The 15,559-nt window shown below is 37.1% G+C and overlaps 2 protein-coding genes across 2 annotated transcripts; both read right to left on the reverse strand.

The window, feature by feature from the left end:
* Positions 1 to 1,286: 1,286 nt before the first annotated feature.
* On the reverse strand, positions 1,287 to 6,240 carry LOC126964557 (uncharacterized). Its single transcript, XM_050807752.1, has 2 exons — positions 6,013 to 6,240; positions 1,287 to 4,482 (listed from the first exon to the last, which is right to left on the reverse strand). The coding sequence occupies exons 1-2, from the start codon at positions 6,019 to 6,021 to the stop codon at positions 3,595 to 3,597; spliced, it is 897 nt and encodes a 298-aa protein (XP_050663709.1). The 5' UTR covers positions 6,022 to 6,240; the 3' UTR covers positions 1,287 to 3,594.
* Positions 6,241 to 10,739: 4,499 nt separating this feature from the next.
* On the reverse strand, positions 10,740 to 12,357 carry LOC126964521 (zinc finger protein OZF-like). Its single transcript, XM_050807698.1, has one exon. It carries the CDS (start codon positions 12,303 to 12,305, stop codon positions 10,839 to 10,841), a length of 1,467 nt encoding a protein of 488 aa, XP_050663655.1. The 5' UTR covers positions 12,306 to 12,357; the 3' UTR covers positions 10,740 to 10,838.
* Between the last annotated feature and the right edge of the window lie 3,202 nt (positions 12,358 to 15,559).

Below are 15,559 nucleotides of genomic sequence, written 5' to 3' on the forward strand. Positions count from 1 at the left end.
TGCGGTATCTGGTTGGAGCGCAGCGGAGACCAATCGTTAATCTAAGCATAAATCATTCATAATATTCCCTTTAATGCTCTAAAGAATGATGTTTACAGCAATGACTGCTAGATCCATAGTTTAAAGAAAAATTAAAAATATTACAAATTTAAAAAACAAAGATAAAACACGAAAGGTTACCAAGTGAACGAGGGAAACTGCATGTTAAAACATATACATCTTCGAACAAAGCCTTCGTACTATAATAATCGAACTGCACTCGGGTGAGTTTGTTTGTTCATAATATTATTTTGAATCCAGATCTTATGTAATCTACATTTTAATAGATAATATCATAAATTTCAAATTTGTATAGTATGGACGATACATGTGAATGTATATCACATTAATATTAAAATAGATAAACTTACCTTTTTTATATAAGAGGGGGCAATAGGGTCAGAGGCTCGCGGGAAGGGGAGGGGTGAGGAAACAACCCATGTACATCAACACCAGGGCTCAAGAGGTGCGTTGCCGGCTAAGCCGACCCAGAAGTACATGTAACACACACACCTTCATCTCATTCCATTTAGCCATCAAGTATGTTTAAATAAATTTTAACAACATCAACCAATTTCTCGATGAATGCATCATCCAGCCACCACAAATAGCGTAAATTTACGAGCATGAGGCATGGACTAGCCATCGCGTCCCTGCACCATGTTTTAATGGGCCCACGACGTCTATGAACTACTAAATATGAGTAAAAGTTCTCTCTGATCATAAACATTACTCTGTGATGAAAATGAAATACAGACTACTATGTTACATAGATGCCGGGCGAGCGTCCCAAACAGAATGTAAATACTACGTAATAAGAGGCGGACTGCGTGAGTAAAAATTTAAATTTAGTTTTGTATGAAACGTGCAGTCATTTGACATAAGTTTAAAATAATAGTAATTATAGTATGGCGATTGGCGACGAAGTATAATCCGGCTAAGTTTGAAAGCGAGCAGTAATTGCTTATAACGTACTGGATTTCGGCTATCTCCGTTTTTACAAGATTATACCCGTCATCTGTCAATCTATCAATGGCTGCACGTTTCATACAAGTTTCGCTAGACTGGGTCAGCCGTTAAATGAACACCTATCGCTCAAGGTCGCTGGCATTTAGTATCACCTTTAGCAAGTATGACGAAGCCTGCCTTAAGATCTCAAACAACAGGAAGGAATGTGTATTTTATATTATGCAATGCTGCCTAAAATACCTTTCTTACTGCAGGTAGAACAAAAAAAACAGCACAAAAATATTTATGACAACATTTATTGCGATACCCCTAACAAATATAAATTAATTACAATATATTACAGCACATTTTGTATATATGGGATTTGTATGCAATTTGATAATGTATAGGTAATTTAATATATTACATTTTAACAATAAGGCAATATTCAATATCACATAGAATTTACATAATATTAGATATTTTGTATTATTTCAACAACAATAGCAGGTAAAGTATTGTATCGGCATGTATCTGGCACTGATTAGATTAGCTCGTAATTTCATTGATAACGACGCACGAATATATTTAATAACATAATACAATTCCTATAAAATAAATTGACTATTTATAATTATTATGGTAGACAGTAACGAACACTCGATCAGTATCACCCACAATTAGTTCATTTATATAAAAATTATCAAAAGTAATATCGAAACAATGGCTCGATTCATAAAAACTGCTTTACATTCTTGCAAACTGACTACTTGTGCTTAAAACAATATTAAATTCATTCTTTAATAAACTATAGTCGCCATGTTTGGTCTAAATATAAATTCTTCGATGTTTATTTTTTATAATTGACGAAGTTAACTCATGAAACCTACAGTCCCCTAACACACTACACTATTACTAACTAAAATCTCAAGAACATCTCAGCTCGTTACCGCAATTAGACTCAAGAGTTCATGAAATAGAATGGTATTTACCGTTAATTATATATTGTAAAGTTATATCAACATTTAAAAACGTACAAACAGGCAGGCTGTCTTTACAAACTGCTTACTAACCGGCCTTTTATAGGTATGAGTTGGTACGAGAACAGCTTTTATTTAAGAAAGAGTAAACAAGGCCTTATAAAAATATATAGACAACATTGCGACGTGCTGTTTCTACATTAATTATCTGTAGCACGAAGTTGTAATGTTGACTACAGATAAAATTACAGTAAAAGATTTGTTACAAGCAGTATTGAACACAGATCACAATATTATTAGATATAAATGTATTCCTTTTAAAACTATTATATTCTCAGCATCGATATAGGTATCTACAGAAACCGACCTTAAAAAAAAATTACCATGAATCGAATAACCAGATTGAACGAAGACAGTAAATATTGTTATACTTAAGTATGATAAAAGTAAAATACAGAAACAAGAAGAGCGAAAACGGATAGAAAGTATCTTCTCAATTAACCAATGAATATGCACGAGCCGGCCGCAACGTGGTCGTGCCACGCTAGCAGCGCCACTACAACTGAAAGTGATCGGTGGTCAGTGGCCCGCGCACCGAGCAGTTCCTGCTCATTCAGTAAACAACTCCAATAAATAAATTTCGCCTAAACGTGTTCTTTTTTAATCATTACCAATTAAACTTAGCCATAGACAACGAGTTATATGCAAATCTAAAAAGGTCAGTGTAGTATGAGTACGTGCACACACCGTAACGAGATGAAGAGGGGGCAGTACGGCAATCGTATAGTACCGTACCGCGCTCGTCAACATCAGGCCACGTGACGCCGATGTTTGAGCTTCAACCTAAAATTAAAAAGGCTTCTCTTGCAGTTTGAAAACTACCAACACAAAAATTAGGAAGTTCAATTTTGATTCGGAATTCATTTTTGTTTAAAATTTAAAACATGTTTGGCTTTGAATATTTTTCACTCAGACATAAACTTTGGATGTCCTTTAAATACTGATAACACTTGAAAGGAATAAAGTAGGCAAGATGTGATACAAAAATATAAAAATCAATAATTAACTTACAGCAACGAACTTACTAATAAATTAAGGCACGCGTGAATCCTTGAGATCCACTCACAAAGCGACATCACTACCGTGTGTATTACTGCTCAATACTGTCGGGAAAGCGCCGACGTAAAAACGGGAGGTTCTCATGAATGCGCCTCAAAACTATCAAACAATGGGTTGAAACCATCAGCTCCCACCGAGCAGTGAAACCGAACAACATATTGGCCGCTTTCGCGACGTAATTATCGTTACCATCATTTGCATTGTTCGCGATCTTTAGAAAATTAATTGCTACACAATCGATTGGCCGAAAAAATATGAAATCGAGCGATTGAAATGTTTCACGCGGACATCGAGCTCTGTATACCGTTAGCGGGTTAGCTGATAAATTGAACGATCACGACATACCAGTCAGTCGGCACGCTCCTTCAAAACATTCCGTTACAGTTCGACCGCGGCGTCCAGGAGACGCTCCTTCCGTCAGTCGACGCTAACGTTTCCGCTCCAACGAGTTTGTTTCGATCCAATTTGGCGTCATACACTTTAACATTACTCATTCCGTTACCTAACACTATGCTGCGCCCGCTTCTTGCTTCTGCTGTATGATAGACTCCCATTGGGCGATAAGCCGTGTGGAACTGGGCGCGAGGAACTCTTGGCCGGGTCCTAGATCACAAAGTTCAGCCAGTGATTTGGCAGGTTTTAAACTTCCTAATGAGTCGTTCCCCGAGCTATTTCTCGGTGAGGGTGACCTTACGTCCTCATTCAAAGCTTCGTATAATTCTCCTATAGACTTCGTGGCTTTCAACTTTCCCGGCTGAGGGATCTCTTCGTCTTCAGACTCTGAATCAGTTTCATTATCGCTGAGCTCTAGATCGAAAGGTTTGTATTTCTTCCTCATTCGTTTCAGTTCGTGTTCCCTGTTTTTCATATCTTGGAGTTCCTTTTGGATCTTCTCCTCGACAGGGACGAAACCTTTCCTCACGGGTTTTCCTTCAGGTGCCCGCGTGATAGCCTCTGGTGGTAAGATGGGAATTATAGGGGTCAGCGGAAAGGCGGGAGCCACGGGGATGGCGACCGGGGACGGTGGGGTCGCTCCTACTGGAGATGTGACCGGAAGTTTTCCCTTGTTTGCGATAAACCTTTGCATTAAACCTTTGGTTCCTGTTTGCGGGGTGAATCTTCGCGTATAGCCGTTGGTGCTTAGCAAGGTAGGCGTGGCGGGAGGCGAGGGTGCTATAGGTCCGAGCAGCTGGGACGTGGAGACGGCTCTGTTCAACGTTTTTGGCTTGTCGATCCCATTCCCGTTAACGTGACCGTTTTGTTTGTTCACGTCAATCGTAGATTCCGACATCAATCTATTGATCCTGAAGTGTCCCTCCTTGAACTCGCGCTCTCTCTCCGTTACTTCTATTATCTCCCGCTGGATTCTTGAGAGTGGGTCCTCTTTCACTAATGACTGGAAAATAAAAACGGAAAAGTTAGTAAAATAACATAATAAGACACGATGATACTAAGAACTAAATAACCTTTTAATATGTGGGACATATACGTACATATACTTTAGCAGTACTCCGTTAGCAATGTGGCCGTGTGAGATATATTTATGGCCAAGTATGTCTGGGTCTCTATGTAGATACTGGTTCGCGGTGACCTCACAATCTGACACAGATTCGTAAAGAGACCGTGACAATATTAATACACTCGAATTTTACCTGACTATCACCGAAAAGATCGGAAATGATTTTCATTTATTTGCACATTTATGATGATAATTGTACAATATAAGTTATAACACAATATTTCGCTATGAGTCATCGTGATAAATAAATGGATTAATATTAATTCTAGAACAGATGTTCTTATTGATAACACATAAAGCTGATCCGATACCAAGTGCTGTACGATATTCAAAACCTTCAATGTAATAAACTGATAGGTATGGATTATAAAAATTAACGATTATTATAATTATATTGTATCTGTTTGTATGTTGCACCAGTAATACTTCTATTTATTTATTTGTATTATCAGCAATAGTCACATAATTTTAAAACGATAATATAGAAACTCACCTAATAGGTAAAATGTGTGAGAACGCAGGGTACTTTTGAATTTACAGAACAACAGAGAGAAATATCGTGATTCTCATTAAGTTATACTGAATACTTATTTAATATACTATGTTTAAAAGTCAATAGCTGTAATAAGCCAATATAGGTATACCTACCTACCATTTATGATATATATAATAGATACATTATTGGGAGAACGCTGACGTATTAGGATTTCTTAGCCCAGAATACAGTTTTTAAATGGAATAGATCTACCTATATTTGGCAAGTATGAGATTCCAACAACCGGACATCGCAACGTAGCCTTCTTGATAAATCCCTGAATGATAAGAAAAATACTTTTGATATAGCAGAAAAATCGATTGAACACCACATCCTTGACATTGAAACCAAAAGTCAAAATGTCGAATGTCAGAAACACACATTTAATGTGTGTTTATTATGATTATTTCCAGGTTGTTTATAGGATGCTGCTCAAACCTTAGATCGGATACAGAAGTGTCTAAGGGCCAAGCGCCGAGTCTTGCCTCCCGGCTTCGGCCATCGGTCAACGACGTCAGCTCGACCTTAAAATGGTGAGTTATCTAATGAAGCGGTCAGTGCGGGCGACTCCGGGCGGCGAGCATAGCCGTGACCTCGAGCAAGCTTTCTACCGTCGTGTCGATCGCTATTGAGCCTCTGGAGCCGACATACATTCCCGAACTGGACCACGTACAGCGTATGGAAGCAATTATATGATATATCATACACGTGACTGTGCGCGCAAAGAAATGCGAGCCGATGACCTACGGAGCACGGAGTCACGCTGCCGGCCGCAGTCGAGCCTAGTGCCAGTCGAGCGGGCAACGTTCACAACTAGAGCACCGACCGCGGATTGCGGTCCGCTGCTAAAACACAATGAAATCCGTACTCACATCACCCATTTTCGTGAACTCGATCAATCCAGAGCACAAGAGGTTGGTTACCACGTGAAGTACACTAGATCACAGCACAAACATCACGGTGCACTCGCCACGCTCTCAGGCAGTATCGTCGTCGCGTGCGCGAAGTGTCGCAGACGTGTGATGACTGCGTAGGAAAGCGTTCGGCGGACGCGGGCTAACGTCCTCTACTGACTACTGACACTGAGCGGCGAACGCAATGGTGACGGTTAGGGCTCACAGCTCAGATGTTGCTATCACCTCACGGCCACAGTCTAATTGGCGTGAGCGAGAGGACTGCGCTACCTGTGCCAGATAGAGCGAGAGAACAGGGGTGCAACTCTTGTGTCTTAGATATAAATAATAATAATATTTATCGAATTTTTAATACTAGAATATTTTGTGCGACTGATTATTTAATAGGAGTAAAAACTGACGTTTCGTAACTTAATCAATAATAATACCAACTAACTTACCACGGGTGAGGAAAATTTAAATATTTCACGTCAAACCGAAACGGAAATCAAGTTACAAGATTGAAGCTAAAATCATTTGAGAATCAATATCGACATTTTATTATCTCGACTATCCAATACAACATAATAATAATCAGCCTAGCTATCCAACGCGGAAATGCTGCCAGTATTATTTGTACGCTCCCGGTGACGATTGTTTAAATTTAATGTAAGCATAGTATTGTAAATATAGTTAAAAGATTTGTTTTGTTTGAATAAATGGATCTAATGTACATAATAATATATCTCTGGTCTGTCTAATCGTCCACAGTATGATTCTCAAGGAACTTTCTTCTACATAGAAATGTATAATTAACAAAACTGTATGGACTTAATTGTTTCCAGGTAGAGACGGCATAGGTACCTTCAAAAAAAGATTTTCCTCCCACCTATGGATCGTCATAGTTCCGGTGATCCTCTGGTTTTTCAGGAGAGCAGGGGCGGCGTTGATCAATTGACCAGTTGATTGTACTCTTTTTACAATTCAACAAAATTATTATTATTATGTATGAAATCGCCGTTTTGGTGTACTGGCTACTTTGGATGAGAATAAAACCTTCTTAATCCGAGATTTCAGAATTAAGATGTTTTTTTCAAGTCACTTAGAACACATTGGTGTTAAAAATGTACAAATATGGATTGTTTCTATTCTTTTTCATTCTGCTTTAAAATTAAAGATATGTATTAAAAATTAGAGAAAAATTATATACGAGTTTCGGCGTGAAACTGAAACAACTTGCACTTAACTCTCAAGGAATTAACGGCATTATTTGATGTCAGTGTATACCCATAATATTGACCCATTTGTATCAAATCAGTAAAAAAAATCAATAAATTTCTTTAGAGTTGGTTGAGTTCCATATCCCTAGAGTTCTACCTCAAAGTCAAACAAAACATTTCCCTGAGATACGACGTTAAATACTTATATTAAATAAACATAATAATTAAACTTAAAAAATAGTTGAAATTTTAATGTCAACGTGTGTGTACAACGGAAATTTCAAAATATAACCCTCTCAATATAATATCCTTAACCTTTACTAAGGGTTTTCAGTCTTCAAAGTTACACGATATTTTATCGCTATCACTCGAATCGGACCCTTCTGACTTCATGACGCTACAAATTTGAAATTAAGCGCGGATTTCCACACCACTGAACTTAGAAGGGAAAGGAATAAAAAGGAAGAGGGGTGTTTAAGTATCGAATCCCTGACACCAACAGGTTGGACATATTGCTTACAACAGCTGGTCATATTAATTCCATCAAAAGCATAATTTGTAAAAAACACAAGTCTCGCAACTCGGTTCTTCTGCCGTAAAAAGTTGTGAGATCCATGTAATACCAATTCAGTCAATTTATTCAGTCCCTACGTTTTAAGGGTCCTTTTTGTCTTAAGTTATTACGTAATTAGCTAACCTAACAACATCTCAACTAAGCTAAGCTTAGCTAACTTACAATGATAGATATTTATAAATTAGGTCCTAAGAATCATTGAGAGCAAAGTTTAAAGAACTTAACATTTTGAAATGTTGCCTCTCAATAATATATTGTTGATAATTATGTATGTACATAGTCACATAGCTGTATTTTCTAGAAACTGTCATAACAGTAATCTTAACGCCAGGAACAAACATAAACTTATTATGCTTACTACACGAACAAGTCGAGTTAGTCAGTCGTTTGTGGGGCGGTGTATATGCTTTTACAACAAGATCCCAGAAAATGTTCAAAATAAATTTATTACGAAATTCAAAAGGATTATAGAAAGACGTGTTTGGGGTAAAGGTTACTATAACATAAATGACTTTCTTAATGATGCCACTGACTTGAAATAGAACCACCGCCGCCAGTGCTATATACTATGGCTACGAATCTATGGATATTCGGAAATTACTTGTTCTAGAGACTTCTGAGCTTCATTAAAAGCAGACCATTTGTTCTACCACTAAACATAATTAGTAGTCCAAGGGGTTCAGATCTGGGATGACGAGGATGGGATCTTCAGCTCTTACTGTTCAGTACCTCGTTGGTGCCACTTCTTCTGCTAAATACCTCATACCTTTTTCTCCAAAAAGGAAGCTCGATGACCACTTTGCACTTTTCCCACCACAGTTAAGCTCTTTTAGAGCTATGAGCGTATAATTTTACTATTTTTTTATTTGTATAATGGTCTTCAACAGTGAAAAAATTTTATCACTAAAAAAACCCTTTTTTTTTTCATTTGTCGTTCGCTGCTCTTCGACAACACCTCCCTTCAAGATTCGCCTAGTATCGGAATACTGGGTCTCGATAATCTTGAGCGATTACCAATTCCTCGGTCATCTGGAGGGCAAAGCCAAATTAGCTTTGAAGAAGCTGGGCTTCACAAATAGAGCACGACATTCTAGCGCTCTACATAGCGCAGGTCCGACCACATATGGAGTATTGCTCTCATCTCTTGTCTGGCACACCCCATTCTCAGCCCGGAACATTTGACCGCGTGCAATGCACAGCTGCTCGAAAAGTCGGGACCCAGTGATCACCTAGCGTTGTGTAGAGACGTCGCTTCATTGTGTGTCTTTTATAGCATTTATCACGGGGAGTGTTCCGAAGAGCTGTTTCAACAGATTTAGCCGCCGAATTCGCACGACACACTACAATTAGGATATCATCCCCACCATTTGGATGTGTGGCGGTCAAAGCTGTGGAATGACCTTCCTTGTTCGGTACTTTCGGGACCATACGACATGGGTACCTTCCAAAAAGCACGTACACCTTCCTTAGAGGCCGGCAACGCCCCTGTGATTCCTCTGGTGTTGCGAGAGAGTATGAGCGACGGTGATCACTTAAAACCAAGTGACCGTACGCTCGATTCTCCTCCTTTTCCATAAAAAAAAAACATGTTGATCGAGTCAATCTCTTTAACGGGATTTAGGGCATGTCCTATATATATCGACGATATGACCGGGACTTTGATGATACGCGAGAGTGTAGCATGGGAAAAGTCGTAGGGAATCTCGCTGTATTTTTTTTGAGTCCTTATAGGATTATAGCAAATCTGGCTTTAACAACACGGCTGCCCGATTTTGTATGGTTCAATACAGGATGTGTTGGTATATATAAAGATACAGGAAAAATCGGCTTTCCAGCCATGTTATGTAAGGCGATTACAGATAATATTTTTTTTTCTTTAAAACCCCATTCCATTATTGTGATTTAATATTAACATCGAAAAATGTGTTAATTGCCGAGATATAACCGAAGTTTTTAATATAATATTATACAATTTCGTAAGTTGTAATAATATTTATAGCCAGACTTTTGAGGTATCCTAGTCTTGCCAAACATTTATTTCTTTTACAGTTTTTAGTTTAATACATAAATATAAAACAATTTAAAATATAAAAAGCTTATTCGAAGTGGTCTCCATTGGCTGCAATACATTCCCTTAGACGCTGGGGCCAGTTATCAATAGAAGCACGCACTCTTTCCATGAGAAAATTTGTTACGGCCAATCGTACGGATTGTTTTAGGGACTCCAAGTTACTTGGCGTTAAGAGCAAGCCGTAGTCTCTAAACTGACCAGAAATCATAATCCAGCGGATTAAGATCGGGATTAGACGACCGCCAGTCTTCAGCTCTGGATGAAGTCTGAAATGTTCGTTTCCAAGACTGCGTAGACCGAGCTTTATGACCCGGCGCCGATTCTTGCTGGAACGACCATTGTTGTTAAAGGGCTTCACTGCCTTCTCAAGAATGGTGTCTTGATACACTTGTGTCGATGTTTTCATACCTTTTACACAAAAGTTAAAACACGCAACATGATTCTAGGTGCTATCTTCATTTCCCGAGATAAAATCTTTTGCCTTCACAGCCTGGACAGCTGCTTTGAGCACCTTTTTCTGTCACAGAGGTCTCATTGTACCTATTATTAGCCCGGTACACCAACATTTTAATAATACCAATCGTAATTTGGTTCAGCAATTTGGTTCTCTTTATCACCCCACTCCATTTTAATATCGCAAAATATCGTACAATGTATTGGCGCCAAAATTAGAAGACTCAATGAACAATCATTTAAAAATGACAGATTCCAAATTCAAATGTAATATTATGTTTATTTTTAATTGTAACAGTATTTATTGTTAGACAAAGTACATAGACCAACTTCTAAATTGATTAATGAACTATTTTTAGTGGAGAGTGAAAATATAAATAAAACAACATTTTGGTACAATACATAATACATCTTATGTTACTTTATTTTAAGGACTAGAATAACTCTTAATATTATAGGTCAGTCTCAAATACAACTTATACTAAATCTAACTCTGTGATGCTGAGATCATTTCTTTGCTAATTGACTTAAGTGACTGGAGCTGCACATCCATGTGGCTGATCCTCAGATGACGGGAGAGGTCACTGGTGCGGAAGAATCCTCGAGAACAATGCTGGCATATATATGGGGTATGGTTTGTGTGCTGCTTCAGCAAATGGAACTCAAGCATACTGGCTGTCGGAAACATTTTATTACAATCGCCAACAGAACACTTAAACTTCTGGGCATTTTGATGTTTGTGGAATATATGATGAGTCAAGCTCCTCTGAAAAGCATAAGAGTTGTTACATACATTGCATGTGAATGGTTTCTCTCCAGTGTGCTTGCGCATGTGCCCTTCCAAATCAGAAAATGTTTTAGAACATATGGTGCATTCTCCTGATTTGTGGGAATGTTTCCTTTTCATGTGTATCATTAGATTGCCTTTATTGGAGTATGTACAACCACAAATGTTACAAATACTCTTGTTCTCATTAGTATGAAGATGCATGTGAGCTTTCAGCGCCCCTCTACTTTTCATAGACTTACCACACAGCTGACAAGCAAATTTTCTTTCATCGCTGTGAACACTCTGATGCTTTGCCAGAAGTTGTTTGTCTGCAAATCTTTTCTTACATATTCCACATTCATAGGGCTTCTCCCCTGTGTGGATGAGTTGGTGCCTATTTCTAGATGTAACCTGTTTAAATTTCTTCAAACAATACTTGCAAGAAAATGGTTTTTCATCTGTGTGAATGCGGATATGTATGATGATATCATTTTTTGTAAAAAAGCTTTTGCCACAAGTTTCACAAGTGAATAGACGCTCTCTGTGTGCTGAGTGATATACTTCTAAATGACGCTTAAGAGCACCCTTTGTAGAATATCTGGAGTGACACAAATCACAAGAAAATGGCCGCTCTCCAGTGTGTTTTCTCATGTGAATCTCGAGAGCGGAAGGACTTAATGTAATCAAGCCACAAATAACACATTGCACACGATTTTTACCTTCTCTTTTCCGAACCTTCTTTCTAACACTCTCATGGGTCTGTGTTACTGGTTCTCCATTATTTTCAAATATTGTCCTTGATTGAAACTCAGATAGCAAATCATTGTCGAAGTCATTCGGATAGTCATGGTCGTCGCTTAACTCTTCACTCTTCAATTCGTTTGATTCGTTCTCTATGTCACACCTAGCTTCATTTTTTAATTGTATGTCGGAGTAAAGATGTATTGATGAATTCAGACATTTTAACGTTTGTACAGACGCGTCGTATTTCTGAACAAATCTATAGGCAATATCAAGATCGCTGACACATGACTCACACACTACGCTAGGAAGAATATCTTCCTCTTTTACCTTTAAAACTCGTATCAATTTAATGTTGTATTGTATACCATCATCTCCTTTGCTGAGAATCGAAATATTACCTGTTTTCTCAAGACAGATTTTGCATAGCATTATGATATCCATTTATTTAACCGGGGCGATACATTTTTTCTTATTTTCTATTTTGTTGTTTTTGTTTATAGGATAATATAATTTCAACTGTCAATATGACATTTAAGTCTTTGAGTTTTTTTATTAATTTCATGACTATGAATGCTAGTCCTTCAGCTTAAATAATAAAATTGTTGTTTTTGAGTTGCAGGTTATAAGGCTGATAAGGCTGCCATACAGAAAACTTTGGGGATCTTGAATGATTAGCTGTAGAAATGTATGGAAATTAAATTTCCAATGATTATGATAATACTCCTTGCTTCAATTCACCCTGTTACCCTAATTTCTGAAATAAATGTAATAATAAACTACCCACTACCAAGAATATTATTAAAAGTAGATGTAGCATTTAAAATGTTTACTTTCAATTTTTGTCAACATGATTCGTAAAATTTTATTTTTATATTTCGTTTGATTGCTCTTTAACATTAGGTTCTTGGCGCTAAACCAGTACATGACGTCAGATAGAGCATTGTTTACTTCGTCATATAAAAACTTGGCTTCTTTTCCCTTTGAATATTATGTGTGAAGTGTCATCCGCAAACAAAAAAAAAGTTATCCACCTTGTGTTTTTTATATAGACACCACACTTACCTCCACATCGCCGTGACCTTAATCCGAGTGAAAAGGTCTGGGCTTCCATTGAAAATATAGAGATAGAGGTGAACATTGGAAAAATTGAAATGGCAGAAATACACACATCAAAAAAGTCTAAGCAACATGTACTAATTTAAATTTTAGGATGGTTTTTCACATAATAACGTTGTATTTTATTTTTAAAATAATATTTTTAGGGTCCTATGATGTAAAAAGAATAGCTGTTGTCTTTATAAGTTCTTTTAATAACAGAAATTAACACTATTAGAATATACTACAGAAACTAAGGTACATAAGCAACTAAACATTTTTTTAACAAAATGAAATTTCTAAAGAAAATAAATTTATTGTGAAAGAATAGGATAATTTAATACAAAATATGGCCTCCTCTGCTATTCAGAACTTGTCGGTCTGAGAATATCCTCAACGTAATTTTCAGCGTTCATGTTTCCATATACAAAAACGAGCTCAGTTCGCCTGTTCTTCATAATACCCCCCCCATACCATAACTGTTGAGCCGCTGTATGGATGATCTTTCTGAATGCACCTGAGCCTTTCAGTATTTCCGGGCCGACGGAACACTCGCACCCTTCTGATATCTGGCCTAAGCCCGAATCGCGACTCATCGGAAAACTTAATTTTATCCTATTCTTCCTGGGTCTATGTTCTGCGTTCTATACACCATTCATTTCGACGAGAGTGATCCCCGTGACGTGTCGGTGGGCACCTAATTGGGTAGTAGGCCGTATTCATGCAGTCAATTTCGCACGGTTTGGAGACTTACATCAACACCACTTGAATTTTGTAGCCTCAAACTTATCTCTTGAGCGGTTAACATCGGCTGGCGTCTTGGAGTCATTGTATGTACCGGTCTTGCCGAGTGGTTGTACTCCTTTTACTGAATGCTGTTCAGCGGGTTCCCTTGTATAATTGTAGCGCTGCCAAAGACGACAAATAACACTTCTGTGCCAAAATGCCGATATACTTGAGATTGAATAAGTACTTCCCGCTTGCAACACCCCTATAGCTCTTTGCATTTCATTTGCCGTCAAATGACGGCGCTCCATGACGTAAAGAATATCTAACAATTCAATTTTTTCGCTAACTTTATTTAAATGGTTGGTAATATATAAAATCAAAATAAAACGTAGCAATAAAGACGCACTCGAATTCAAACAAATTCCCTTTCATTTAATTTTATGAAAAAAACAAAACATAATCGATTTTTTTTTACAACCAGCCAGTATGTCATCAATAACAAAAAAGTTTACATACCTTTGCTCTTTGAGTGGATAAAGACTTAGAAATTAAATAATATAAATGTTAAATTTGTAATATCATGCATGTTGCTTAGACTTTTTTGATGTATGTAGTAGGAAATGCATCAAAGAGTAATTTTACCGATGAACGGCGTATTAGTGCTCAGAATTTAGAAGATTATAATATTATTAAAAGATGGATATTTAAATAAATCTTTCAACATAGAAGTATGTTCAGATGAAGAAAGTAGACAGTGATGATTATTCTAGTATAGATAATGATACCTAGTGAAGTTCTTGATATACGACACCTTGATATAAGTGCATTCAGAACATAACCATGGTAAAAAATAATTTACTCACTATCTTTTGCAAAACACTGAGTACCACGCTAACTCACACTATGACTTAACTGACCATAAGTAACAGTGTATAATGCTTCATATCTCATTTATTCTCCCACGTTAAATCGAATTTGTGTCAGTCTCTTTTTCGTTTCATCGACTTTCAAATTAACAAAAAAAATATGCTGAAGAAGTGTTCACTTCAAAAATTTTGGTATACTAGGCTGGTGTGATATTCTATCCCAAATTTATTAAAATTAAAGGATTTTCTGATGTTTGAGACGGACGATCTATTTCGTTATAAGTAATCTACCAATATAATATAAGTAATCTATCCATACACATATCTTATAAATTATATAGGTTTCCTTATCCCGAACCTATATTTTCTTACTAATATTAATTTAATTAGCATGTTGCTACGATGACATATGATTTCAACCGTTATGAAAGACATTACTATCACGACTACCATATTTATGTTCTCCTGGTGTCTATGTAGTAATACGTCCTGCGCATAACGTAAATATTACGATATACTCCCGTCATGCATAACACATCTCTTCTTTAACTCTGCTTCCTATCTCATTTTCTCCTACGTTAAATCGTATGAATTTATGTGTCTGTGTCTTTTTACTGTAGCGCTTTATCGTTTCATCGACTTTCAAATCACGATACTAAAAGAAGTTTTCACTTCAAAAACAATTCCAAACCAATAGATATAATATGCACTAAAAACTAAAAAAAAATATTATATTTATACAATCGAATTAACTATTCTAATTCCAATTATTGTTATTTTTGAAATCGCGGGTGTTCTCCCGCCGCAGGCCACCCTCGTGTCTCGCCTTGTCACGTTGCGCGTGCGACACAAGCACATCTCATCTAGAACTATGTATATATTATGTAGCTACTTGATTGATTGAAAATCATGACAATCCTAAACGAAATATACCTGTAATATCTTTTCCTCTTTTTTTACTTTTAATTTAAAAGTTTGCCTTTTAAATAAATTGACAAGAGAAGA

The sequence above is a fragment of the Leptidea sinapis genome, chromosome 5 (genome assembly GCF_905404315.1).
Source record: "Leptidea sinapis chromosome 5, ilLepSina1.1, whole genome shotgun sequence".
NCBI lineage: Eukaryota > Metazoa > Arthropoda > Insecta > Lepidoptera > Pieridae > Leptidea > Leptidea sinapis.